The sequence below is a fragment of the Momordica charantia genome (assembly GCF_013281855.1).
Source record: "Momordica charantia cultivar OHB3-1 chromosome 11 unlocalized genomic scaffold, Mcharantia_2.0 BLBB01000011.1, whole genome shotgun sequence".
Taxonomy (NCBI): Eukaryota; Viridiplantae; Streptophyta; class Magnoliopsida; order Cucurbitales; family Cucurbitaceae; genus Momordica; species Momordica charantia.
Window position 1 is genome coordinate 5,596,605 of NW_028275159.1, and position 25,748 is coordinate 5,622,352.

Consider the following 25,748-nt stretch of genomic DNA (forward strand, 5'->3'; position numbering starts at 1 on the left):
TAATTTAATATTATTTTTTATTTTTAAATATTAAATGGGTCGTTACCAATATAATATACTATTTTGATTAATTTTTTAAATTGAGATTTCAATTTTAAATTTGCAATCTAATATATATATAAAAATATTGAAAATAACTATGTTTTCATTGATTTTGGATTCCAACCAAACGAATCGTAACATTTTTAACAAATCTATTCATATATCGGTATTATATTTATTGTTATTAATTTTTTTTACGGACGGTATAATATTTATTTAATATATACGAATTTCATCGGTTTTCCAATCAAGATAGAAAAACCATTTACAAAGATAAAAATTTATGATGATTTATTTTATTATTTTGTAAATATCCCGCAAGTAATTCGTATCCAATAAATATAAACAAGTGTGGGAGCTCATATTATTACTTAAAACGGGTAGATTTATTAATTAATCAAGAATTAAGATATCACAGTATCTTAAAAAAAAAAAAAAAGATCGTCAGCGCGGGAATAAACGAGCCGATTCCCTCCAATTTTATCTCCCCTCCTCCTCCGAGGTTTCTGCTGTACTTTGGATCACGTTTCAGTTTCGTTACAAACAATGCCTTTGCTCAGTCTCACGCGGATTATCTAATTCTCTCAAAACCCTAGCTCACAAATTGTAGTCAATCGGCCACTGAAAATTGGGCGTAAGCGTAAATTCATGGAGAGTCCGGCTGAGCAAGCGGGGAATGCGACGGAGGTTGGCTCCTCTGAGATCGGCAAACGGGAGCTTAGAAGTGTTCGCCGCAAACTGGTACAGTCCACGCTGCTTCCTCATAAGCCTCAAGAACAGGAAGAAAACGGAGGAGGTCCAGACGAGGAGAACAATTGCGTCGAGGATGAGGAATTGTGCGGAAGTCAGGGCAGGAAGAAAAGGGAGTCGAAGGGAAAGACGACGCCTCAATCGAGAAGCTCGAAGAAGGTGAAAAGTGGCTTTAATTGAATAAGTTTATACTCAATTTTATCACGATCGTTGTCAGGCTTGAGAACAATTGTAGCATGTATAGTTCATTCTGGCTAGAGTTCTTCTTCTTTGAGTTGAGATAATGCTGGAATTAGACACTGTAATGCGAAATATAGTACATTTTTTTGGGTGATTACTAATTGGAAAAAGGTCTGCATCTTTAGTTTGAACAAATTCTATCCTGCATACAGCTCTATTCATCTCCGAGATGAAATAATTATGTTTTACATACAGAAACAGGCAAAGGGGAAGCGAGCCGTAAACTTGACGCCAAAGAAAATTTTACACACTGACGAGGCATCTCCGACAATTCCCGACTTGCGGCAGGAGGCGAAAATGATCGCTGAGGTCAGTTTTATAGCTTATCTTCTTGTCGCTCTCTCACAATTTGAAGTTCCTGCACCGGGTCTGGTAGCATGGCATACTTTTTAGTTTTTATTCAAGGCTGATGAGTTTCTGCATGTCAATTCTGCTGTTTGTTGTTGGCCTGCATTCTCGTGATGTATTTCAAAGAGATTTGAGTCTCTATCTTGGCTTTTGCAGTTTGAAAATGAGTGATTATTGCATTTCATTTTGTTCAATGCCGTGACATTAAATATTTAAGTCTCCAGCCTAAGCCCACATTTTTTTTATCAGGAAAATTCACGGATGTTTGCAGGAAGGCAAATACATCCCTTTTTCTCATCCCTAAAAGCAGGGAGGAAAAGTCAAGAGGCAACTCAATCGGTAGAGAGAGGGTGCACTGTTGAGAGAAAGGAAAGTGGAACCGATTGCAATCCAATCCACGTTTATGATAGAACTGGGGTATGGTTTTCTTGTCATGGCTTTTATATATAGCATGCGAAAATACAAAGTGCAGGCACAGACGATCATTTGTGAAGTTTAGTGCCTGCTAAGGAGAAGTCAAATTGTCTCTACATGGATCTGTATTATAGCACTATCTAACAATACATATTAACACTCTTGGTAACAAAACCAATGGAAAAAAGGAAAAGAAAAAAAAAAACTATGCATATTAACATTGTCCCACCCACTCCTTTTCATTCCGTCCATTGGTAACCCGCTGCCCTTAACTTGTTATCCTCCTCAAAATGTGAAGAGTATATCTTTTATTTTTCATCCAAGGCGATAATGTTGATAATACTGTGCAGGATGATGAATTATCTCCAGACTGGAAAAACTGGACATTCCTTGACGGAAATGTTGTAAATAATGTCCATACATTACAAAACACTTGTTCATCAGTATTTGAAGTCTCTGTTAAGTCTTTATGTTTAGACGACATTCCAATTGTGTTGCAATCATCCAATTCTGCTCCTGGTGCGAATAAGGACCCCATGAATAATGGTTCCATCGAGCAAGAGCCCATTCAAGAGATAATGTCAACTGCATCCACTGTGGTTGCTGACAAGGGCGTGATGCTCCATCACCTCCTAAGTAGTGCAGAAGTGGTATATATTTTATCTTGTATTCAAGAATTAATTTCCTTCTTTCTCTACTTTTGAAATATGACTCATTTAAATTTCACTAGTTGTCACTGACCGTGTCTAATTTTGAACCTAAATAATCTCTTGCTCATGAATTATTGTCAGGATGGTGACCTGGATAAAACATGTGGGCTTAGTGATTCGGAAGCAAGGCCAACCGTTGAGCATCAAAGTAGATTTCTTCAGGACAGGTTATTATTTTTATGAACAATCAAGTTCTTTGACCCCTCTTATTGCTCCTAGAGAAACTTTAGTCTGATTTACCATTTTTCCCTTTCCCTCTCAAACTCTGCCTTAATCATCATGTCCAACACTTAGTTCTATACTTCTCATTTACACTCCAGATACTTCAAGTTTTTTTAATAGGAAACTTTAAGCTTAACAGCTTAGTTTAAAATTTTACATGTAGTTCTGTGTTGGGGGTTGAATGTTAGTTTATATTCTCCCATCTTTTCCTGCCAATTCCCTGTTTATTTTTATAGCCAACCTTTCTTTTTAAATTATGGAGGGAATTAATTGATATGGGGGGTGGAATAAGCATCTTATGCAGAACTGTTGAGCCGTAACTTGCAAAATGCAGTGAATATTTATGGCTTTAGTGTATGGTACCACTAATAAATCTATGCTCATTTCACGAGATAATATTCCTCCATTTTAGGGAATGAGATTTTTAATATATAAGTTGGTCATACATTATGTTGCTGCACTGGAGTCAGTTTATTATTACTACTAGCAAGCAAACTTGAAGTGAAAATAAATTCATAATTCATATGAATTACTTTGACCTTCATAGTTATTATTTATATATATATTAATGTCTTGGATTATATTATTGTTGTCCGATTAATGCACCATACATCCTTATAAGTGGCTTCTTGAATTTCTAATGTTTCAACGTTTACTGGTAGTTTTCAATATCTTTGGTGTCTGGAGAGATGATTATGCTTTTCTCTAAACATTTATGCTTAGTCTTTTGCTTGCTTTTTTTCCTGTTATTTGATTCTTCATTTTAAAATTTGGCTTTGTAATAATAGAATGCAGTCCTACTACCTTCGTTGTCAAAGCCATCCAAAGAATTGTTTATGGACGTACAAATATCAGCCGAAGATGGCCACGGAGGTTGGCTACCAAATCTGCATTTGCAATAGAGCCATCTGGTTTCCATTTTCTTCTGTCATCCCTTACTTGACACATAGTTTTGCAGGTTTGTGGTAATCTAGAATCAGTGAAATTTATGAGTGAGTGGCTACATCTCTGGTACGAAAGAAATTCACAGAACAACAGAGATTTTGCTGTGGGAAATAAATTCCAGAAGCAAGATAACAGTGGTAACTGTTCTCAGAGTGATTCCGATTATGAAGGTCTAGATGGAGAAGATAGCCTGAAGAATGTTCTCCTTGTCACTGGTTCGTCTGGGGTACGCAGAGTGGAAATTAATTCTCTTTGCTGCTTATGATTTTTCCCTTTGGTTATAATATTTCTATATGGTTGCAGAGTGGGAAATCTGCAGCTATTTATGCTTGTGCTGAAGAGCATGGTTTCAGGGTTTTTGAGGTAATGCTAATTTCACAATTTCCCCCTTATTATATTTCTGCTATTTTGTGACGATGATTGCTGATGTTAAATCTTAACCCCTTAACGTTCTCTTAATTACAGATGTAAAATGATATCAGTTAACTTATAATTTATCATTGATGCTACATAACATGCACAATCAATTAATTATAGCATGTCTATCCCTTGATAGATTAGCCGAGTTATGCTTTCATTTCCTATATCCTTTGTTACTTATGGTTTTCCATTGGAGCACCTTTGTATTAACAGGGCTTAGCCTTTATTGCCCATGTACACCTTCCAGGAAAGTGCGGACCTACTCATATTATTTTTTGTACATGCTTTAGAAATCACATCGAGGGAAACATGCATTAAATCATCCAACCGTGAGGAAAAGTTCTCATGTATCGGCTTATTTATTTCTTCATTTCATTTCATAAAAACATTACTAGAATGTCCATGTTATTGGTGTTGACATAAAGTTCAATAATTTGGACTTCGAATAGTATTTTCAGTAAATAAGTAACCCAATAATATTGCTCAAGTGTGAGTGTAGGGAATAGTACATATGATTTTTTTTTCTGCCTGAATGAACGAGTTTGCAAATTGTAAGAAGGAATTTGCTTGTGCCTCAACTTGAAATTGCTCCTACTAGCATAAGCAAATAGAAAAGTTAATTTTTTTTGGTTGAATAAGTAAGCTGTGTATCCCTCTATTACGCAAAAGTTAGGATTGTGCATGTTCTCATTATTATACCGATGAGCTATTGTGTTTTGCTGAGTGAATAAACTTGGCCTCAAGGAATTCTCTGCTGCTGAACTTGAAAGAGTTTGTTACGGGCAAAAGCTGATCCAGAAGCCTTTATTTTTGTTGAATATGTTGGGGATTATATTCCTCATCTATGTACAATTGTCTTCCTAACCTTTCTAATGACCGTAAAGATTTCATGCATCAGAGATCAATAAAATGTAAAATCATGTAGAAGGTTGACTATGTCTGAATCGGGACTTGAGGATTAGGAGCAACCTCTTCGAAAGAGAAATTTAGAATTGGATCAGACTCAAAGAGATAAAATTTGGTGGTTGATCTTAATTCCAACAAATATGGGGTGATTTGGACTCTCGACAAACTTTGTTCCTTCACTTGTAAGCCTTTTGAATCTCATCCCTGTTACTTCTAAATTGAAGCTTAAATACCCAAAATTGGCTAAAAAATAGAAACCGTACTGGAGATATTGTCTTGTCCTTATCTCCTTGATGACAAACCCCAAAACAACTTTTCCTCAATTGTCAGTTTGTAGCCAAAGGTACTTTTTCTTAATAAATATTTTGGTATGTCTTTCTGCTCTCTTAAAAACATTGAAGATTGTATGCCTCAAAATCCTATTGGGTTGGTGGTTGATTGGTAAAAGCCAGGATCCACGGTGAGAGCTTTTGTTGTTGTTGTTTTTTTTTAATGGATAGAGAGAGAAGTTCTCTGACAAAAAGATAGTTTCTGTAACTTTGTACAGTTTCAAGCTTCCTGTTAGCGTGCCCTTCACAAGATATTTTATATTTTATTTATTTTTTCATAACTGCTGTTTTTTTGTTTAACCTTGATTGGAGGGCCTTCTTTTATTATAGATTTCTTATAGTGGTGCTCCCCTCTACCCCCACTCTCTAGGGTGTTCCTTATTAAAAGATAAACTTGAATATGTCTAATATGTTGTCCTCCAGTTCAGTGCATCTGTCATTCGATCGGGAGCTGTTCTCAAGCAGATGATTGGAGAGGCTTTACAATCTCATCAGCTAAAATGGTCCGTTCTATTTAGAATTTGGCTTAGATCTCATATATTAATAAATTTTTTTTCTTAAATTTTACGATATTGCTTGTTCTACATTTTTCTAGTTGCTTTTAATTTTTGCTGAATTTAAGCTTTGTTTATATTTTAAAAGCTTCTTTATTCATTTATGTCAACGAATATTTAACTTGTCAAGGAGAAATTTTTTTCAGAGGACTAAAAGAGGCAAGAGAAAGGAAGAGTGGTCTATTTTTTTCTTAGGAATTTTATTGTCTGGTGCACATTAATTGGTGATATCTCCTTCCAGAAAAAGCATCAAATTTTGCCTGGATGTCCATTTTGATATTTTTCAATCAGCTATAAAATTAGCTCTTGGTCTATTTTTTGCTGGCCATAAATCTTTCCTCATAATGATTGAAAGAGTGGTTATCTTACAGGGCAGTAAAAAGTTCCCAGGGGTCGAGGAACAAGTTCGTTGATAAATCTCCCTCTCTTCAAGCGAATACAGCAGCCAAAAATTTAACCAATGAGGTGATTGAACTCATCTCTTTATCAGATGATGATTCTGATAATATTAAGGGTGTTGGAGAATTTGAATACATCGTAGCTGAAAGCACCAATAACCATGGTGATGCTAAGCCTTTAATTCTTTTAGAGGACGTGGATATCATTTTCCTTGAGGATCGTGGTTTTATTTCTTCAATACAAGAGATCGCTGATACAGGAAAGGGACCAATAATATTGACCAGCAATAGTAAGAGTGCTTACATGTGGAATTAACTTCATTTTGGAGTAATTTTACAGTTTACACAATGATGAATTAATCCTCGTTTTTATCCTTGAACTATAGGTAGCGATCCTGTTCTTCCAGATAATTTGGACAGGCTACAGGTTTCTTTTATACGGCCATCATCAACAGAACTACTCAGCCATTTATATATGGTGTGTGCTTCAGGCTCATCTACTAATCACATATTACTTGAATTGCCATTCAGTTTATTCATTGTTGCTTCCGTTTTAGATATGTGCTTCTGAAGGAGTCAACATCCAACCATGCTTACTCGAGCGCATTATTCATTGTTACCACAAAGATATACGGAAAACCATCATGCATCTTCAGTTCTGGTGCCAGGGTAAAGGATTTAGAGGTTAGTCATGCCTTCCAAGTATAAATACGATTGTTGTCATTGTCAAATCTACCTTTTCTCTGACTGTATTTTCATTTAACATCATTTTGGCGATCTATATGACCACTCTTTGATTTCATAGTCAAAGCTAATAACTCGTGGTTCCAGCGACATGAAAGGTTCTTTGCATCCTTGTAGTTCCTTGAAAATAGTTTAGCCTGACACGTAATATGTGCTTGAAGCGGTAAGGCAACATTAACTGTTCATAGTGATAGCTATTGTAGGTTTTGACCTCTATTTTATACTTTTAATTAAAAAATTATTTTAAAAATAAAAAATAATAATAGCTGAGGTATTGGGGCCTACTTATTATGTTCATGGCTCACTCCAACTCCGGGAAACAAAAGGCCAAAGGGTTTTGAAAAGGTTTTAAGTTTCAAGGATTTGAACCGAGGTCCTTGGAAGTATTTCTAAAGATTTTGACAGAAGTTGGTACATACAATGCGTCAATGTATGAGAGTCATGTAGTAGGGATAGTTGGAAATATTATTAGTATATTTGTGGGAGGGTATTATGGTAATTAGTTAGGGGAGGTGTTATAAATAGGGGTAGTAGGGAAAGGAGAATGACATCTTTGGGGAATAGTATTTTGGTGAGGAACTTGAGAGAGTTCTTGGGAGAGAGATAGCCCTCTCGAAAGGCTATCGATATTGTAATTTCTCTTTGATATTGCAATATAGTTATCTAGTTAGGTTCTTGTATTTGAGATCCTAACACAATGCTCATATGTTTTATGGTTTATCAATCTATTTTGAGAGGTGGTAGTTTATCAATCTAGTTTTCGTTCATTGTCTTGCCAGTATGGGTGGTAGCCAACCATTTTAAGTTGCCTATTAGCCATGACAGGGACAACCCAAAAATTTGGGGGATGGGGGAGAAAAAACACTGAAATCCCACTTCACCCCTTTTTCTCCGAACTGACTGTCCAATCATCATGGCTAAACTAACTTCCAAATCGAACCAAACTGAAGTATTTTTGGTTTTAACTTTTATGAAGCCAAATTGATTGGTGTCCATTATTTCCCGTTGGCTTGCACCCCTACTTTCTACACACCGATGGGCCAGTTGGACTAGCCATTCCTTTAATATACATTGAGACCTGATTGAATGTCTTGCAACTGCATCATATCACAATGAAGATAGTAGCAGTGGGCTAGAAGAAACACGACATGGTGATATTTCTACAGGGTTCGAGCTAATATGGGCTGTTCTGGAAGTTAAAATTTTGTTATAGCTAATTAGCAGATTTGATTCGTTTTGAGTGTTTATAATTATACCCTCCCAAGACCCATAGGCATATTCTAAGACAAAAAGTTTCTTGCTTGCTTGAAGGCAAGAGATGCATAAAAGGAGTCATTTGAGTGAACTGAGCTGTTTTAAAATATAAAATTATATATTCTAAATAGGAGCTTGGAATAATTACATACTCTTTATTAGGCATGAATACACTTTTATTTAATAAAATTTACTTTGGAGTCCACTTGTATTGTTGGAGATAATGAATGAGACAAGGATGTTTTAACCAAAAGTACTAAAAAAATTATGATGAGGGGTAATGGACGAGAAAAAGATGTTTTATTCACAAGAACTAATAAGACATTGAAGACTCCCTTCTTCAACAAGATGTAAAAAGGTGACCAACGCGATTACTCATTGCTTGCTATGGATAATAGTAGGTGCATTTGATGTGCTCGTGTTGCTCACTGCCACAAGCAACTCCCTTGAAAATGCTACAGAGGAGAGTTTTTTTAAACACAATATATGATCCCCCGTGGAAAGAAAAAAGAAAAAGAAAAAGAAAAAGAAAACTGATGAAGGATCCTGATCTTCTACCCATCCTCAGTTTTTTATTAAAAAAACTTTCTTGGGACTCTGCAGTGCTCATTCTTATTTTAATGAAACAGGGTGATTGCTTCTTTAAATGAAGATCCTGATGCTTTTGGAAAGAAAGTATTTGAAATTATTTTTATTTGTGTTGATAATTTGTCTTAAGGATATTATTGATTGTGCAGATAAAATCCAGAAGAAGTATGGCTCACTTTTATTTGATCTTGATGCTGGCCATCAGATACTACCGGTGATAATGCCATGGAGTTTCCCATCTCAGTTATCAGAGCTAGTTGACAAAGAGATCACAAAGATGTTATTAAGAATGGAAACAACTTCTAGCTTGTTAGAGGCAAGTGAAGGTGAATTTTATGAAGAGGAACAGCGGAATGGTCTGAATTATCAAAATTATGAAGACAGCTATCTTCTAGAGGCCAAGAAGGTTGCAATGTTGAGTAGGAACGGTTCAATTAACAATCACAATGAATTTGCTGTTGAGTTTGATGCTGCACATGAGCGTTCTGATACTTCAGGAACCCCTATTCCTTTATCTAAGCATAAGCGCCGAAGGCTTGATATGGTCGTGTCTTCTGATTCTGAGGATGAGCCTATCAACAAGGAATGTTCTCTAGTACCAAATAAAGATGACAATATGTTATCTTCTCACTGTCCAGCATCTCAAAATTACTCAAGCCCATTACATGAGCTGCTTTATCTTACAGCAGATACTATTAATGAAGATCATTATCCATGTTCAGAAACTGCAGGCAGTATACATGTGAATGAGATGTCCATGTCTGTCAATACCTCATATGTACCAGAATCGTTATTTGTTCCTGAGACTGAAATTGATGATATGTTTCCCAAAATGGAATCTAATGGTGATGCTGGTGCCAATCCAGAAACTTCTGTGAATAAGTTTTTTCTGGATGTGTTATCAGTTGAAGCCAACAGTTTTGATTCACCTACAGATACTGTAAAAGAAACTACTGCTGCGTTGGAAAATACTTGCAGTATATTTAATTTATCTCACCAAGAGATGGAAGGATTTTCTTGTAATGGACACGTGGAAAACATTATCAGAGGGTATCCTGTGATGGATGAGTGCAGCCGAGTAGACTTTAACAAGTCCAACTTTGTAGAGAAGCCTGAATTGAAGGTGTCGGGTGATTTAGTGCATGAGTTGTGGAAGCAGCTTCGCCTTCATCACTTCGATCTTCTTAGACATCATGTTATGTTAGAAAAGCGAGAAAACCTTCAGATCATTGAACTAGTTCATAGAATGAGCCATCTAATTTCAGATTCGGACCTGTTGCTTTCTTCCTGCCGACCACAAGTAAGTGCTTTGAATTGTGGATATCAGGTATTTGTGCCCATAATGTTAACCATATTTTTTTTTCAGGATATTTCAGAGAGGCCAAGTTTTGTATCTGAGGAATCAGACTCATTATGCTGGGGAGGTCAGCAATTGCAGATGGCATCAACAATTTCTCAGCATGGATTTTGCTTCTTTGCAAGTGATATTGCTACCACCAGTTCAAGTGTGGGCTTGGATAGCAGGTTGGATATTGTATCAGAGATGCTTGCCTCTGCGACTAATACAGCAGCATTGGGTAAACTAATGAGGCGTAATATGATGGAAAGTTCCTCTTCCGCTAAAAAGATTTCGGAACTGAGACTTCCAGTAAATAATCACATGCCAGAGAGGTAATAGACTGAAATCTCCTTTCACATGGATTTGTGCATATCTGCATGTCATGTCTGTTATATGTTCGCTCGGTTCTTTGACCATTTTAGATAACTTAATAAAATGCATTTACTTCAAGGTGAAGGGTAACTATTCAGAAAACTTGGGTATATCTGTATGTCATGTCTGTTTGTTGATCATACCAAAACATAAATGATGTAATCTTTATATAAACAACTAATTTAGCCTCGGAAACATAGAAATATATCTTTTTCTGTTAAATCGAATACGGAGATAGATAAACCTAAATACTAAATAGTGTATAATAAGCATCTGCACCTTTCTACAAGAAAAAAGGTGTATCAAATATGTTTGGCATTCCCAGCCTGTGTGTAATAGGTATCGAAAGTGAATATGATCAGCCCCCTTGGTCTGCAAGTTGCCACACTATTGGAACAAGAGGTATGCAAAGCCACCCTTAATGACTTTCTATTTGATATAGGCCCTATAGTTTCCATCATGGGTTGACCCAGTGGTCGACGAAAGAGAATAAGTTCAAACCATAGTGGCTAACTACCTAAGATTTAACATCCTACAAGTTATCTTGGCAACCAAATGTTGTAGGGTTAGACGATTGCCACATGAGATGAGTTGAGGTGTGTGCAAAATGGCTCGGACACTCATGGTTTTCAAAAAAGAATTATATACATACATAATATATATATATAGCATTTGTCAAGTGTCAACCTTTGGATTTTTGGTTTTATCATGATGCACAAGGTCATGCGTAATAATACTTGGTCGCAAGCCTGTGTCATTAGAAGCCTGATAGATATTTTCATTTCTTCCAGTAATTTTTGGTTTTATCATCTTTTACTAAATATTTGTTTAGTTAAGATTTTCACTTGTAGAAGTGCGTATTATAAATGCTGGTCTATTTTTGGTAGAGGTGTCCCGAAGATGACTTAAGAATCCAGCTGACTAATGAACTATACCCTGATACTAATGAAGATTTCGATATTGGTCTCACTGAAAAATATGGGATACAAGCTGCAGTATTATGCTGACCTAAACGACCTAATTAGCACGAGAAACTTAGAATCCTATTTGACTAATGAAGCAAGTACCTAAGATGACTGAACGAAGTATCATACAAAAAACCTGTAAATGGTAACGGTGATTTAACATAAAAATACTTTTCAATTTTGCCAAATCAGAATCAGCATTCTTTAATTAACTGACAATATAGCTTGCTGATTCAGTTTTCATAATCCCTGTTGAAGCAAATCTTCTCACACCTGATCTCCGTGAGCTGGTTTTTCTTTTTCTCACAACCATCCTGAACGTCTTCTGTGCAGGAATACGAAATCACGCCTCTTCAATGTAATTCAGAGCGTGGCTCCTGGAAGATCATATTTGGCATTGAAAGGTGGTCCGTTCTTTGAATATCTTTCTACATTGCGCTGCATTTCAAGATCAGAGACTTCACGCATATCAAAAGGCACTGATAAGACAAAAAGACGGAGGTTTGTACCAATAATGAAAACAGGCTTCCTTGCAACTTTAGTTCAAAGTCACACGATCTCATCTTTTCCAACCCTTTAATGGTTTTGATTTCCTTTGATCTGTAAACGCAGGGGGCGGGTTGCCCGACACTACTTGAGTACTGGTTCGCATCTGTTCTCCCCTGAAGATATAGCATTGCTGGGTCAATCTAACCTTCCATATAAAGATATTCTCAGATGTTGATGCTATTTTCAGCAAAACTTCGTTCCAAAGGAATACTAACAAGGTAGAGTCACTAACATCCTTATGTTTCTATGATATAGTGAATAGCTCAATAAAGCTGTTAAGAGGGAGGCTTTGATTTCATTTAGGTTAGGTTCGTAGGTTTCTTATGCTTCTGATTAAATTTCCTCCCATCATTATCAAAGCTTACACTGATTTTTCTTTTGTAACTTATAGCAGCAATCAATGGAAAATCTGTATTTAACACAAATTTCTTCAGTTTATACCCTTTTTCTGCTTTGATTTGAAATCCTGACAAACCTTAATTAGACATGATTAGGAACACTTGCATATTCCTTGAACTTGAATGTGTCGCTCTCCAATTAAAATTACTTAATAGTTTCTATCATTCAAGGCCTGCATGACCATTACCCTTGATTTGATTTTCATATGCAGTGGTAGAAATGTGAAATTAAGTTTCAAAGTTGTAAATGAATGGCAGACGGAACTCAGAAACTATTTCAATGATTTGCTTGTCTTTTTTGACACCAACTATAGGACTTTAGCCTCTATTTCTCTCAATTTAGATGAAAAGGAACTGTTTATATTTTTTATTTATAACGGTTGTGTGTATGCCATATGCCGTTATTTTATATTTTTTTTATATTTTTATTTTGAGAGTTTCGTTATTTTCTACATGACAACATACTTACGGACTAACATGGTGGATATATCATATATACAACACATCTTTAATATTGGACTAAAAATTGAAATCATGCCCTCCCACCTCGAATGCTAAACATAGAAATCATAGCCCAAACCATATGCTAAACTTTAAAAACCATAAATGCTAAACTCACACAATTAGGACAAATTGAACGTTAAAACTCTAGAAATCACACCCTTAAATCGAATGCCAAAATCTAAAAATTATACTCCTGAAAATTGCGCGCCACTCAAATAAAAAAGATTAGTTGCATTGGAAAGTGCTGAGAGTAGTTGAAATCGGATTCAAAGAAAAATAGATATGTATGAATTTAGGTTTTCTATTTTAGATGTTGAATAAATTGATGGAGAGGAAGACACAAAGGAGGAAAGAGTATGGTTATGAACTTGTGACAACTGTTTTACAAATTCAATATAAAATCTTTCTTTCCTTATTTGAAAATTTTTTTTGTTTGTTTTTTTTTAAAAAATAATTTGTAAGTATGGACGTACTGCTGTTTCAGACACTAAGTATGAAGCCATTAAACGAAAAAAATAGGTGTTCTGGTGAGATGAGTCTATAAGAAGATGTGTGTTATTATCCCAGATATATAAGGAAGTCTAAACCAAGCTTACATAAGGCGGCGGAGAATTGGGCTGGGCCTGCACTTTGCTTGCAAGGGGTGGGCCTTGGGCATGGTGAGGCCTGTTCCCTCGGCCATGTCCACCATTTCCTCTCCAATTCTGTCCCACTCAAAGCACTGAATCAGCGACCCCACCACCAGCCCCACCACTTTCACCGCCAGCGTCTCACCAGGGCACCCCCTCCTCCCAAACCCAAACGGCACATATCTCAACCCATCTCCGGCGCCCGCTGCCACCTCCAAGAATCTCTCCGGCCTGAACGCCGCCGGCTCCTCCCAGTTTCCGCCGTCGTTGTGGATCGCCCAAGCGTTAACCAGTAGCATTGTGCCACGTGGGATGTGGTACCCACCCACGGTACAATCCGCGGACGACTCGTGGGGCACCAGTAAGGGCCCCACCGGGTGCATCCGCAGCGTCTCCTTAATCACGCACTGCAGATACGGAAGCTTTTCCAAATCAGATTCGTCGACATGTCGTTCTTGGCCAACGACATCATCTATCTCGGCTCTTACATTTGCCAGAACGTTAGGGTGGTTCAGCAGTAACGACATCGCCCACTCCATGGTCCCAACCGTCGTGTCGGTCCCAGCTGTTAGTAGAACCTGTAAATTAAGGAAAAGAAAGTTAACGAGAGAAGTGTTAATTAGTTGAATTCATAATTTCAGATTTGGTGGTTGTTTTGTTTAATTCTCCGGATTACCAGCATGAGGCCTATGATGATTTCATCGGTGTAGTAATCGGGATCCGATTCTTGAAGAGACAACATCACTTCGATCATCGTCTTCTTCTTCTTCGTCTCTCCCGATAATGGAGATTGGGTGCGCATCTCTAATTTCTTGATCTCTCTGTGCTCCTCTATGAGATTCTGCATGAATCCATCCCTCCTCTTCCGCAGATTAATATAACTCCTTTCGATTCTTCTGCTTCCAATAATCCACTTCAGTATTGGCAAATAATCGGCAAAATTAGTCCCCGACAGGCGAAATGTTTCAGAAACGATCTCCTGGAAGTTCCGAGATTCCTCTGCATCGGCCGTGTTGTCTCCGAAGTAACGCTTCCCTCCGATCATCGTCATCATAACGTTAAGCATGAACTCGAAGAGCACTGTTCTGACGTCCACGATCTGATCTGATTTCTGGTGGAGGCTGTGGAGTAGGGAATGGACCTCGTCGGCGCGTGTGGAGGAGAGAGCTTGGAGATTAGTGGAGGAGAGGAGATGAACGGAGGCGATTCGACGGAGGTTGCGCCAGTGATCGCCATAAGGAGCCCAAACAAGAGCAGTGTAGTCGTAGCCTAAATGTTTGCCGGCGAGAAGGCGGGGGCGGTTAGCGAAAGTGACGTCGTTTATGGTGAAACATTCGTCAGCGGCAAAAGGGGAAGAGACGAGGAGGACCGGACGAGATCCGAAGCGGAGGAGGAGAACGGGACCGTAGCGGTCGGAAATTTTGGCCAAAGTCCGGTGAAGGGGCGGCTTGAGAAGTTGGAGATGGCCGACGAAGGGAAGGGCTGGGAAAGGGGAAGGTGGGCGTTTCTGAACTCTGCTGAGAAGACGATGAATCAGGACGTGAAGAGCATAGAAGAAGAAGAAATACAGCAAAATCCATCCCATTTTTTGTGGCAGATTTTTGGGAACTTGAAGAATAAGGCGGCACCCACTGTGAGAAATGAAATAAATAAAAAAGAGAATTAACCGTATGTTATCTTTAAAAGTTTTATGGTGTAAAATTTTGCCTTTTATTTTTATTTATCCAGAAAACTTAAGGATATCTACAAAATGTGAATGATAGAATTTTAAATTATTCAACATGATGAGAAAGAGAATTCTATTTATTAATACCTAAAGCCTATTAGCAAAATGACATTGACATTCTATTATATCATTTGGACTTTCCAAAAATTGACACATTATTAAATTAATATGTTTTAACCTTTTTCCAACGAAACTAAAAAATTGTAGAATTGTATGTGATGTAATTGACTAGTATAACAACGTCTTGTTTAGTATAACTAAATAGACAAAGACAAGGACAAGGACAAGGACGTTCGAGAGAAAGTCCGGCACGTAAAGTAAGAAATTTAGAAAATGACAAATCACTCCCAAATATAGGGAGTTTTTATCTAAAAGACCACTCTCATTTGACATTTCTTCCACTTCTTTGCTGACTTAGACGGCGGAGGCAACAATATCAAGACAACAAAAAAATTCAAGTCAGCCAATATTTGGGGCAAAGATTGAATCCTTTATTATTTTTTTTATTTTTTTAATCATTTAATAATAATAATATTACCAAAACACAGAGAAAAACTCCAATATCACCACTCGAACACTTGAACTCGTGACCTTTTAACTTCAATCTCTTATTCACTGCGCCAGTATACATTTTGTTTTAAAATGTTGTGTTATATATATATAATAATTGTTTTTTTCTTTTGCCTAGAATCATATTGTCGTATCTTGAAGACACGATTAAGCGGGATTTTCGAAATCCCGCCAAACATGTTGTCTCTTCAAGAGACGACCAAGTCTAAATTTTTTTTAAAAAAATAAACGTGGCGCTGGTCGTCTCTTGAGCGTTTGCCACTTTCACAAGTCAGCTGCTATTTCCAAAACATTATTTTTGGAAATAGTTTGGTTGTCTCCATCTTGCAAGTTCAATCCTTCCTCCCCACACCACATGTACTAAAACAACTGTTAGACAATTATTATATTCGAGCGTTCAACCTAAATTAGTTTTAGGTGAACCCATGAACGAAATAACCCAACCCAAATTCAAATAAACTTACAATTCAATCCAATTCGTAATCCAATTCTTTATGAGTTGGATTGGGTTATCATAGGCAACAAAAATTTCAAGAACACCAATATTTGAGAGCAATAGTATTATTAAGAGAACAAGCATGTTGAACACTTATAAGCAATGCTTGACGTCATTTGTAATTTGTGGATGAATTTTGACCCACAAAATAAAAATGATGTAATGAAGTTTTAATAATTTGGCCAGGAAGCTACTTGCTGCTAAAAAAATTAATTGAAAAAAAAAAAAAACACAACTACATTCACATATTAAACACTCAAAGGTTAACAGACATTTAATACTGCCCTCCAGTCTCAAAATAGTTTCACAAATGCATCCAAACATATTCCTGCTACTAGGAAACTTATATCTAGTTTTTGAACACCTTAAAAAAGAAAAGAGAAAAAATGATCCCAGAATAATATTCTTACGCTTAACTGTTCCTTTTAATTTATCCTTCTTTGAGTTTTACAATCTTAAAGCAGAAATGAAAAGGCATATGATAAATTTACCTGACGTGCCAAAGTTGACATCCTTTGAATGACCTTCCTTTGCATATATAATGTCTTCTCCCCAGACTGAGACTGCTTCTTCACAAGTACACTCAGCTGCATAAGACGATGATACAATTGCAAGGATTTACAAAGTGGCAACACAAGATTTGTGATGTATGCTTGAACATAGAGATTTACAGAATATTTGTAGTAGGATTTGGCATGGCAAAAATGGCAGATGAACAATTAGTTTCTATTTGAAAGATGCAAATTCATGAACCACTTCTATTACACTTGCACCTTCCCCTCAATCCTAAACAATTAGTTTCAATTTGCCAAAATACTTATTCACATAGTTACATGGAGTGAATATCAAAACAGAATTATTTTTGTAATAAATCCTAAACTATGTTTGTTACATAGTTAGAACCAAATGCGACTGTAATTTTGCAAATCGATTTTACAGCATCATATTCTAAACAACAGATATTACCACCAAGACCAGCAGTTATATTCTACACTAACTAGCCACCATAAAATTTCGAGACAAATACGCACAAATTGATAACATAATAACCTAAATCTAAACCGCTAAAAGTTCAGGAAGAAGATGCCATACATACCTTGATAAGTTGAGATGTAGAGTATAAACATGGAGGGAGACCATAAAGGAGGAAAATAACGGTCGACCTAAAAGTTCAATCAGTTGCCTTATGGTGGAAATGGTGGAACAAGTCCAGGAAGATCAAACCAGCAAAATTCCGCCATTGTAAAGGACGTTCTCTACTGTACTGATGGTAAATCCGGAGAAGAATGTATGAGAAGAATATCAAATCAATGCAAGAAATGAGAAGAGATAAATCAAAGTAATGGTGAAGAGCTTACGTAGTTATCGAACGAATATCGAGGAACAATGGCTGCCCGTCACCGAAAAATGGTTAGCGAAGGAGAAAGAGCGATGGACTTCGTCATTCAGCGACTCCACAGAAAGTGAAGCAGTTGGGAAGAGGGAGAGAGAGATCAGATGGAGCGCGATTAAGGAAAGGCAATGCAACCCCATATCAATATATAAATAGGGCAGGTAACTTGTATACTAAGCCGGACGCTGTGGGACTTTGACCAGGTCAGACTTTTGCCAGCTGGCAATTCGTAAAAGAGCAAAATTGACGACGGCTAATGTCCAGGTGTAGTTAATTAAAACCGTTATAGTATTAATTTGTAAGATTTTTACTATTTTAGACGAAAAATTTTGTTTAATTTTCCCAAGCGCTCGACATAAAAATAAAAATAGGTTAGAAAACAAATTTTAGTTTTACTAAAGTAACAATTTAGTTGGCCCGGACACACGAAAAAAAAAAAACTCCCGGTGAGGATTGAACTCACGACTTTTCGCTTACGAAGCAAACGCACTACCACTATGCAATGGAAGTAGATATTTATAAAATAAAAAGTTAGTTGAAAGAAATTTTGAATAGAAAGGATTGTAAATCTTAACGTTATAATTTTTTTACATGTTAAATTAAAATCTTTAAAATAAGCGTGAGAACTCAATATGATCCCCTCAAATAGAAAAAAAAAAAGAAAGAAAGAAGAGAAGATAGGTCCCATTGAATTCTTACTAATTCATATAAATGACAGAATGAATCTTTTCAATACGTTTCTCTAAACTATGGCATGATAAAGAGAAGGGAGTACGAAAAGATTGTAACACAAAGACAAAAATCGTAGTACTAAGTCAGTAACATATCCTTTTTATTTATACTATAAATATGTTTGTTGGCTCAACTTGCTCAATAACCAAAAACGTATTTTTGAAGTCTAAGATAAAATATCATTCGAAGTTCTAAAAACTACTAATTTCTTTGTTTTTTTAAAGTTTCTAAAAGTTTAGAAATATATTCGAAAATAAAGTGCAAATTGCAAACAGAAAAAAAAGAAAGTTAAAATAGAGACTATACAATCCAATTTCTAGTTTTCAGTTGGATTTGACAGTTTTATTTTTAAAATATTTAGTTACTAATTCCCACTAGTATACAAGTATATTAATAAACATACAACAATTTTTTAAATTGGGATTTGATTTCTAAAACTACTATCAACTAGGCATGTTCATGGGGCGGGACGGTGACCGGGAAGTCTTCCCCACGAAGAAATTTTGCGGGGATCGGGGTGGGTATTCTCCACGGTGAAAAGTTTCCCATTTATTTTTTAATTTTTCAAATTATTTGTCAATAAATATTCTTTTGTTAAAGAATTTTTTATTTAATTGCTTAGTTCTAAAGTCTAATTCTCTCAAATATATATATTAAATGTGTGGATAGAGGAGAATACATGATTTTTTTCAATATATGTATATATATAAAGAGAATAATATTATTATTTTAGTGTGCGTATATATAGATATTAAAAAAAATGACGCAGAGCAGGGAACCGGGGAACATATTCCCCTCATCATCTCCATTTAGGTGGTCATGTCCTGTGGAAAATTTAATCAGGGGTTCCCCACCGACTTCCCGCGGGAAAACGTATTCCAAATACTCACGAAACACACCAAAAGATTATTTAAAAAATGAAAAAGAAAATCAAAGTTGGGACTAGAACTGCCCTTAAAAAAGGGTCAACAAAGAGCCCACTCGTGACGGGACAAGAGCCGTTACTTTCAACGAGAATAGGGCATTTCGATACCCAAAAAAAAGCCTTGTTTTATTTTATTTCCTGAACTATCTTCGTAATAATTGGTCTTTGAAATGCATAAAAATAGCTTCTGAAAAAGATGCAAGCGATAGTACACACACAGCAGAGTCTTCCCTATCATCATCAAAATGGACAGCAGCGGTACTGTTTTTATTTGCATCAATGTTATAAGTCGACTGTAAAGCCACCATCAGCCCAGTGATTCCCGTGACTCAAAAAGTTGTAAATCATGGCTCTCTATTTATCACTCTGTCCCATAACTCATAACCCTTCTCTCTCTCTTCTTTCTAACAGTGAAATGAAATCTCAAGTTTCTATATAACATTAACCACCATCTTCCTAGCCAAAAGGGGTTGCAGATAACGCCAACATAGAGCTGTGGGAGATACATTTTTGTAGGCAAACCAAGTGAAAGAGGGGTTGAAGACCAAAATCAAAGCTTTGTACTGAGTATCAATGGAGGGGTTTGAGAGGTACGGTAAGAAGAGGGTGATGGTGGTGGTGGATCAGGCGGTGGAGTCCAAGCATGCTGTGATGTGGGCACTAACACATGTGGCCAATAAGGGTGATTTGTTCACTCTTCTTCACGTTGTTTCTCACTCAAACAAGTTCTCTGAGACGCCTTCTCATTCTTCTCCTTATCTTGTTAACTCTCTTGGCTACCTCTGCAAAGCTTCTAGACCTGAGGTATATTACCTTCTGTGTTGATCCTCTGTTTAGCCGTTTCAGTTTTCATTTTCTTTCGGGATCTTCTGTCTCTACTACTCCTCTTTGGTTCAACTTCTTAAGCTTTTCTTGAGAGTTTTCTCTGTTGTATCATCCTGCAACTCAGTTTTTCCCAGGAAAGTTAAATGCATGTGATTCCCATTTGTGAATAGACAAAAAATCATACAGACGCAAGAATATGTATGGGGGAAATTTTGAGTGGAGTAGAGAGCTACTGAATTATTCCTAGAAGTTAGTTCTGGAAACATTTTATTCAATGAAAAGGTTTACGCCTTGATTATAGTGTATCCAAGTTCAATTTCTAATTCTCTCTTAAAAAATGCAAGTGATGGGATATGGGTCATGGGGAACACTTTTGTATTGGGTTATCTTTAACCTCTTGGTTTTCCCTCCCATGCATGTGTCAATAATAAATAAAAGAAGGGAAAAAGGCAAAAGCATAGTAAGGAGAGAGAATCTCGAGCTGCACTAAGCTGTAGCTAGTCCTTTCCTAGTGCTCACCCATCATCCAGATTCGAGGGCCATCGTCTTGTATGACTATAAGAAAGGGGAAAAAGTGTAGTGGAACCATCTTTTTAGAGTTACATCAGTGCAGTGTGGGTGATTTTATTTTTGGGTACAAAATTTCAGGTGGAAGTTGAAGCACTGGTGATTCAAGGCCCAAAACTAGAGACAGTTTTGAGCCAAGTGAAGAAGCTTGAGGCATCTGTTTTGGTGGTGCCCCAGAGGAAAAAGCCTTCTCTATTTGGCTGGTGGGTCCCAACCTCTCTCTATCATCATATTATATTGGCTTTTTCATAAAAAATAGTTTGAATGGTCATGATTACTAACCTGGTCGACATGGTCATTTCCCTTTGCAGCTTCCGTGGGTCCAGCAGCTCAGACCAGTTTGTGGAGCAGTGCATCAGCCATGCAGATTGCTGTACAATTGGGGTTAGAAAACAGACCAATGGCATGGGCGGTTACCTTATCAACACCAGGTGGCAGAAGAACTTCTGGCTTCTTGCCTAGTAGTTCTCCTGTTCTAGTTTTTACAGACCAAAAACCCACTGATGCAAAATTTCATGTTTAACCTATCATCATCCATCATGTTAGCTCTAAAATCTTAACTTTGTAACTAAAAGCTAGATAAGCTAGATGCCTTTTATATTGTAGAACTCTTCATCAAAGTTGAATGAATGCCTTCCATAGGCATTTCGATAATCGGAATTTCAGATCTTCCAGTCTCATAGGATTTAAAATTTCATCTAGAGATGTTTCCCAAGCAAAAGAGAGGAAAATTCAGATGCAATTTAAGACGCATCACAAACCTGGAAATCATTTTCTATTTTGGTTTTAGAATTTGAATGGAAAGCGAGATTAAGAACAAAAATAATTTGAACTCTAATAATAATAATAATATCAGTCGCTCATGATATGCTAAAAGCTACAATAACAAAATATGTGGCGCGGAGATAAAAGATAACATTATGGAAGAGAGAAAAAGAAGAGAAAATTGAAGCTGCCTAAAGCAAGTGGACAGAACGAACAAGCCCCCAGTATTCTGCTCTTGTATTCTTTTGTACTCCTTTTTCTACTACCGGTGTGCCAATTACCAAGAACCTCAACGATGCTGTAAGTGATTAGACTTTATCATCTAATTTGTCATTTACAAGGGGGAGCAGCTCCATCCGACTCCGAGGGGTACGAGGTGTTCTAGGTGTTCGAGGGGTTCCCGGTGGCTGCTGTGAGATAAGATGTCTGACATAGCCATAGAATGTACAACCCAAAAGTGTAATTCCACATCCAACTGCATTTAGCATTGAAATGGGGTTTCGAAATATCAACCACGAAACAAGCACGGCAACAGCTACCTGGGAAAAATGAAAGTTCAAATGTGACTCATCAGAGTATAAAGAAAAAATAAATTTATACAGGGAAAATAGAAAACATAAAGGAAATATAATGGTTTATAAGACTATAAACAATGGTAATTGTATCGTGCAGAAAATACGAGCGTTGATTCTGAAAAAGTAAAAACAAGTGTCCTAGTCAAGTATTGTTGACAAGGATGATGGATGCAGATGTCGGAACAACTTGATCTTACCTTAAGGTTTCCAGCAACATTGAACGTCACAGCAGTTGTGGAATGAATCACATAAAATATGGAGAAGTTAAGACAGAAAGCCATCACCCCAGAGCTGAAAATGATGATGAGGGACGAGCATATAGACTGGTGTGTATGAAGCCAATCAAAAACCCCATTACCTTCAAGGAGCATTGCAGGCACTGCCAAGATCATGGTCGCAAAAGGTGCCATGTAATACACTGTATTTATGCTGGTGTGTCCAACAGAAAAACAAATACCAAAGTTCAAACATTATTAGCAAGGTAGATAAAACAACAAAAAAACATAAAACCATTAGTACAACATCACTGGTAGTCTAAAAGGTAGAGAATCAACGTAAAATGACACCAGATGGGGAGGAGGAAAGAAAAGTAACTAAGAAAGAAAGGAAGGTTAATTTTAAAAGGACTCTAACTAATTCCATAATTCATATTTCCAATATTCATTACTCGTCTAGTTGTCTTTCTTTTGTAATGAAGGAGGGCAAAATGTGCCCGAGTGCCACAATGTATGCAACTAAGAAGAAAGAATTGTAATAAATTATATTATAATTTGAGTGACTGATGAATGTCAGAAATCAGATGTCAACTGCAAAGTACTCGTGCTTCCCATAATTAGAATTCACCTCCAAGAACATCATTCGTTATTAATTGAATGTCATTATTTCTTCATTTTCACGCAAAAGACGAGAAAGAGAGCTGACAGCACAGTATATTGATAACATTGGCAGGAATCAACAGAAAATGGAAATGGTCGAATTGCTAATGGGAGAATAAAACAGTCTGGAACAAAAATAAAACATACTAGTAATAGCATAGTTGATCTTCAGAGGTGGTAATTTTTTGTTCACAGACCCAAAGATAGACAAAAACACAGAGAAAAAAATGCAGCTAGTTGTAAGCAAGTGGTGAAGACTGATGAAGGAAGTCAATAAATGAATTTCACCTCGCTAGAGAACACTTCTAAGCTTTTCTCTAATTCATCCAAAACTAGCGACTGCTTCATGAGAACATATTTTCTGGGATGCCCTTCCCGGTTTTCAATTTATATTTAATTATGTCTATAGGAAGACACAGTAACTACATGGTCTGGAAGGGAACAGCGAACAGGTTTCTCTGTATATATTAATAATGGGAATTGGGATCCTACAAATTCCATAAATGATACAGAACACATCCAACATTTCTACTATAAGATTATCACTAAATTGGGGCTTTCAAGCAATAGCATTCAATAGTCCAACAATCTAACCCAGAAAAAGAAAGCAAGAACCAAGAATTCAATATGAAATTTGGTTTTAAAACAAATATTGAATCCAAAAGAATGAGCAGGCGCATAAAGGCACTACCTGTCGAACTTGTATCCATGCAACAAGGACTCCGCAAGGATGGTCTTTGTGGAGGTGGCCAAACAACCAAATAAGGCAGCACAAAACCCAAGCATGTTAAAGCTCATCTCAGTAACAGATGTAAGAAGAATTCCTCCAACAATGGGGATCAAAGATGTCCATATTCTCCAGTCAAAGTACTTTCTCCACACAAGCCACTGTAAAACAACTGTTACAACCAATTGACATAAGACAAGGTAACCGCACAAATATAAAATTAAAAATTTTAAAATAACAAAGTAATAAGAACAAAAAAAAAAAGAAAGAAAAAAAGCGACGACAAACAATAGATAATCAGTAAGCAATTTAAATTTTAAACCGCACCTGTGGTCGCAGGAGTGAACGACTTTATCGTCTGCATAAAGGAAACCGGAATATAACGCAAACTTACATTCCCCAAAACTATGTTAATACAGAACACAAACGACATGGGGAATATCCTTCTCCACCGATCTTCAGGGTCAACAGATATTAACGGTTTAAGCTTCAACACTTTAATCACCATATATGCCCCAATGGCAGAGCAGATGAAGTGAATACAGGAAACCGTAAGAGGAAATTTAAAATCCAATTTCTGGAGAGAAGAAAAACGAAACAAACAGATCAATTCACAATCAATGAGAACATGTAACGAATAAACAAACAAATTCAACACAAGCTACAGGGCGGTGATGGAAATTAAGCAAAACAATCGAGAAATAACAAGTCTAGAAATGATAAATGGCGAAATTGAGGAAAGTAGGGAGTCGGGAAACAAGACCTGAAAGATCCACTTGTTCATGATAATGACGGTAACATTGAAACCCCACCATTGAAGAATAGCGACGAGAGATCTAATCGTGCTCCACTGACACAACCAAGCCTCCTCCATGTCTCTCGCCCTCACAGACCCAGATCACCGAATGAGCCTCGCCAAAATCCCAATCTCACCAAAATTGAAACCAAACCCACCCGAATTCCGAATCCGAAACGCCTAATTCAGCGTAGTTCGGACCTGAAAAACAAGTTTGGCAGCTAAGAAGTTAGAGTATATGAAACGGATGAATTTGCGCCCAAAAACGCGATAGGCATGCATCCGCCGAAGATTCTACTTCTCTCTCTAGACTCTCGATTGAACTTCTCTACCTCTCTCTCTCTCTCTATCATTCAAATCATGAACGCTTCACTTTTCACGGCTATGGCTCTCGTTCGTTCGTTCATTCGTTCGGTCGCTCTCTCTTTCTGTGCTCAGAAGAAGGCCATGGCGTGGCGATTGTGCTTCGCTTATATTTTACCTTTGCAAATGGTAAAGTGCCCAACACAGGCCACGCCTCCCCCCAAAAGGCCTGGGGCTCGTGGGTCCCACTTCCACGTGTCAGTAACTTAAGGGAGTCAAAGCATCAACGGGACGCCACAAAATCTCATCCGTTGATTTATTATTTTAGGTTGATCAGCGAATATTGACCCGTCTTTCTACCGTCCGATGGTTCTTTTCTTTTTCGTTACGGTACGGGAGGGGTGGCACTGGTAACGGCGGCATCTGACAAATTTATTAATTGTCCACTTGGTAACGGCTGCACCCTATCGTTTCCTCCTTAATAATAATTTTGGAATGTAATTTTTTTCTTTTTTGTTTTTTTTTTAAGCAAGATGTCATTTGTTTAAAATTTATAAATTTCACTTCTGGCTTATATTTCAAAAAAAAACAAAAAAAATTGTTGAAAGATTTAAAACACTGCATCTACTCCTTCGAAGGTTGTGTTTAAATCCTCGCACTTTCGGACAAGTAAAAAAAGATTAATTTTTAAAAATTTAAGTTTTAGTAAGAAAAAGGTTAATTTATCCCTAAATTTTAGTTTTATTATTTTACAAATATTCGCTTCAATGTTAATAAGTATTCAGTAAATAACTAATAACAAAATATTTTTAAGAAATAATAATAACAAAATAATGATGCAACAGAAAAAGAG

General features: G+C 36.8%; 4 protein-coding genes across 11 annotated transcripts; 2 read left to right on the forward strand and 2 right to left on the reverse strand.

Annotated features, from left to right (window-relative positions):
• Positions 1 to 482: 482 nt before the first annotated feature.
• On the forward strand, positions 483 to 12,909 carry LOC111010770 (P-loop containing nucleoside triphosphate hydrolases superfamily protein). Of its 2 annotated transcripts, none has more exons than XM_022284312.2 (16): positions 483 to 951; positions 1,228 to 1,341; positions 1,630 to 1,797; positions 2,145 to 2,444; positions 2,586 to 2,671; positions 3,515 to 3,599; positions 3,685 to 3,897; positions 3,975 to 4,034; positions 5,750 to 5,829; positions 6,252 to 6,568; positions 6,665 to 6,756; positions 6,836 to 6,962; positions 9,014 to 10,164; positions 10,231 to 10,535; positions 11,874 to 12,041; positions 12,153 to 12,909. In XM_022284312.2, exons 1-16 carry the CDS (start codon positions 691 to 693, stop codon positions 12,262 to 12,264), a joined length of 3,639 nt encoding a protein of 1,212 aa, XP_022140004.1. In that variant the 5' UTR covers positions 483 to 690; the 3' UTR covers positions 12,265 to 12,909. The 2 variants fall into 2 exon arrangements, with proteins under 2 accessions (XP_022140004.1, XP_022140030.1); XM_022284338.2 differs by having other exon boundaries at positions 1,234 to 1,341.
• On the reverse strand, positions 11,494 to 17,921 carry LOC111010788 (cytochrome P450 81Q32-like). Of its 7 annotated transcripts, none has more exons than XR_015788652.1 (7): positions 17,771 to 17,921; positions 17,509 to 17,676; positions 16,904 to 16,999; positions 14,297 to 15,251; positions 13,588 to 14,198; positions 12,050 to 12,202; positions 11,494 to 11,968 (listed from the first exon to the last, which is right to left on the reverse strand). XR_015788652.1 is itself a non-coding variant. In XM_088119294.1 (6 exons), the coding sequence occupies exons 4-6, from the start codon at positions 15,203 to 15,205 to the stop codon at positions 12,100 to 12,102; spliced, it is 1,623 nt and encodes a 540-aa protein (XP_087975420.1). In that variant the 5' UTR covers positions 15,206 to 15,251; positions 16,904 to 16,999; positions 17,509 to 17,676; positions 17,771 to 17,921; the 3' UTR covers positions 11,494 to 12,099. The 7 variants fall into 7 exon arrangements, 5 of the variants coding, with proteins under 5 accessions (XP_087975420.1, XP_087975421.1, XP_087975422.1 ...); XR_015788651.1 differs by having other exon boundaries at positions 11,494 to 11,978; XM_088119294.1 differs by having other exon boundaries at positions 11,494 to 12,202.
• Positions 17,922 to 20,035: 2,114 nt separating this feature from the next.
• LOC111004722 (uncharacterized) lies at positions 20,036 to 21,508 on the forward strand. Its single transcript, XM_022275887.2, has 3 exons — positions 20,036 to 20,266; positions 20,936 to 21,057; positions 21,166 to 21,508. Exons 1-3 carry the CDS (start codon positions 20,036 to 20,038, stop codon positions 21,314 to 21,316), a joined length of 504 nt encoding a protein of 167 aa, XP_022131579.1. The 3' UTR covers positions 21,317 to 21,508.
• A 156-nt stretch (positions 21,509 to 21,664) lies between these two features.
• LOC111004714 (EamA-like transporter family protein) lies at positions 21,665 to 25,091 on the reverse strand. The gene is made up of 5 exons (XM_022275874.2): positions 24,560 to 25,091; positions 24,124 to 24,373; positions 23,761 to 23,968; positions 22,392 to 22,623; positions 21,665 to 22,158 (listed from the first exon to the last, which is right to left on the reverse strand). The coding sequence occupies exons 1-5, from the start codon at positions 24,668 to 24,670 to the stop codon at positions 21,928 to 21,930; spliced, it is 1,032 nt and encodes a 343-aa protein (XP_022131566.1). The 5' UTR covers positions 24,671 to 25,091; the 3' UTR covers positions 21,665 to 21,927.
• Positions 25,092 to 25,748: the final 657 nt, after the last annotated feature.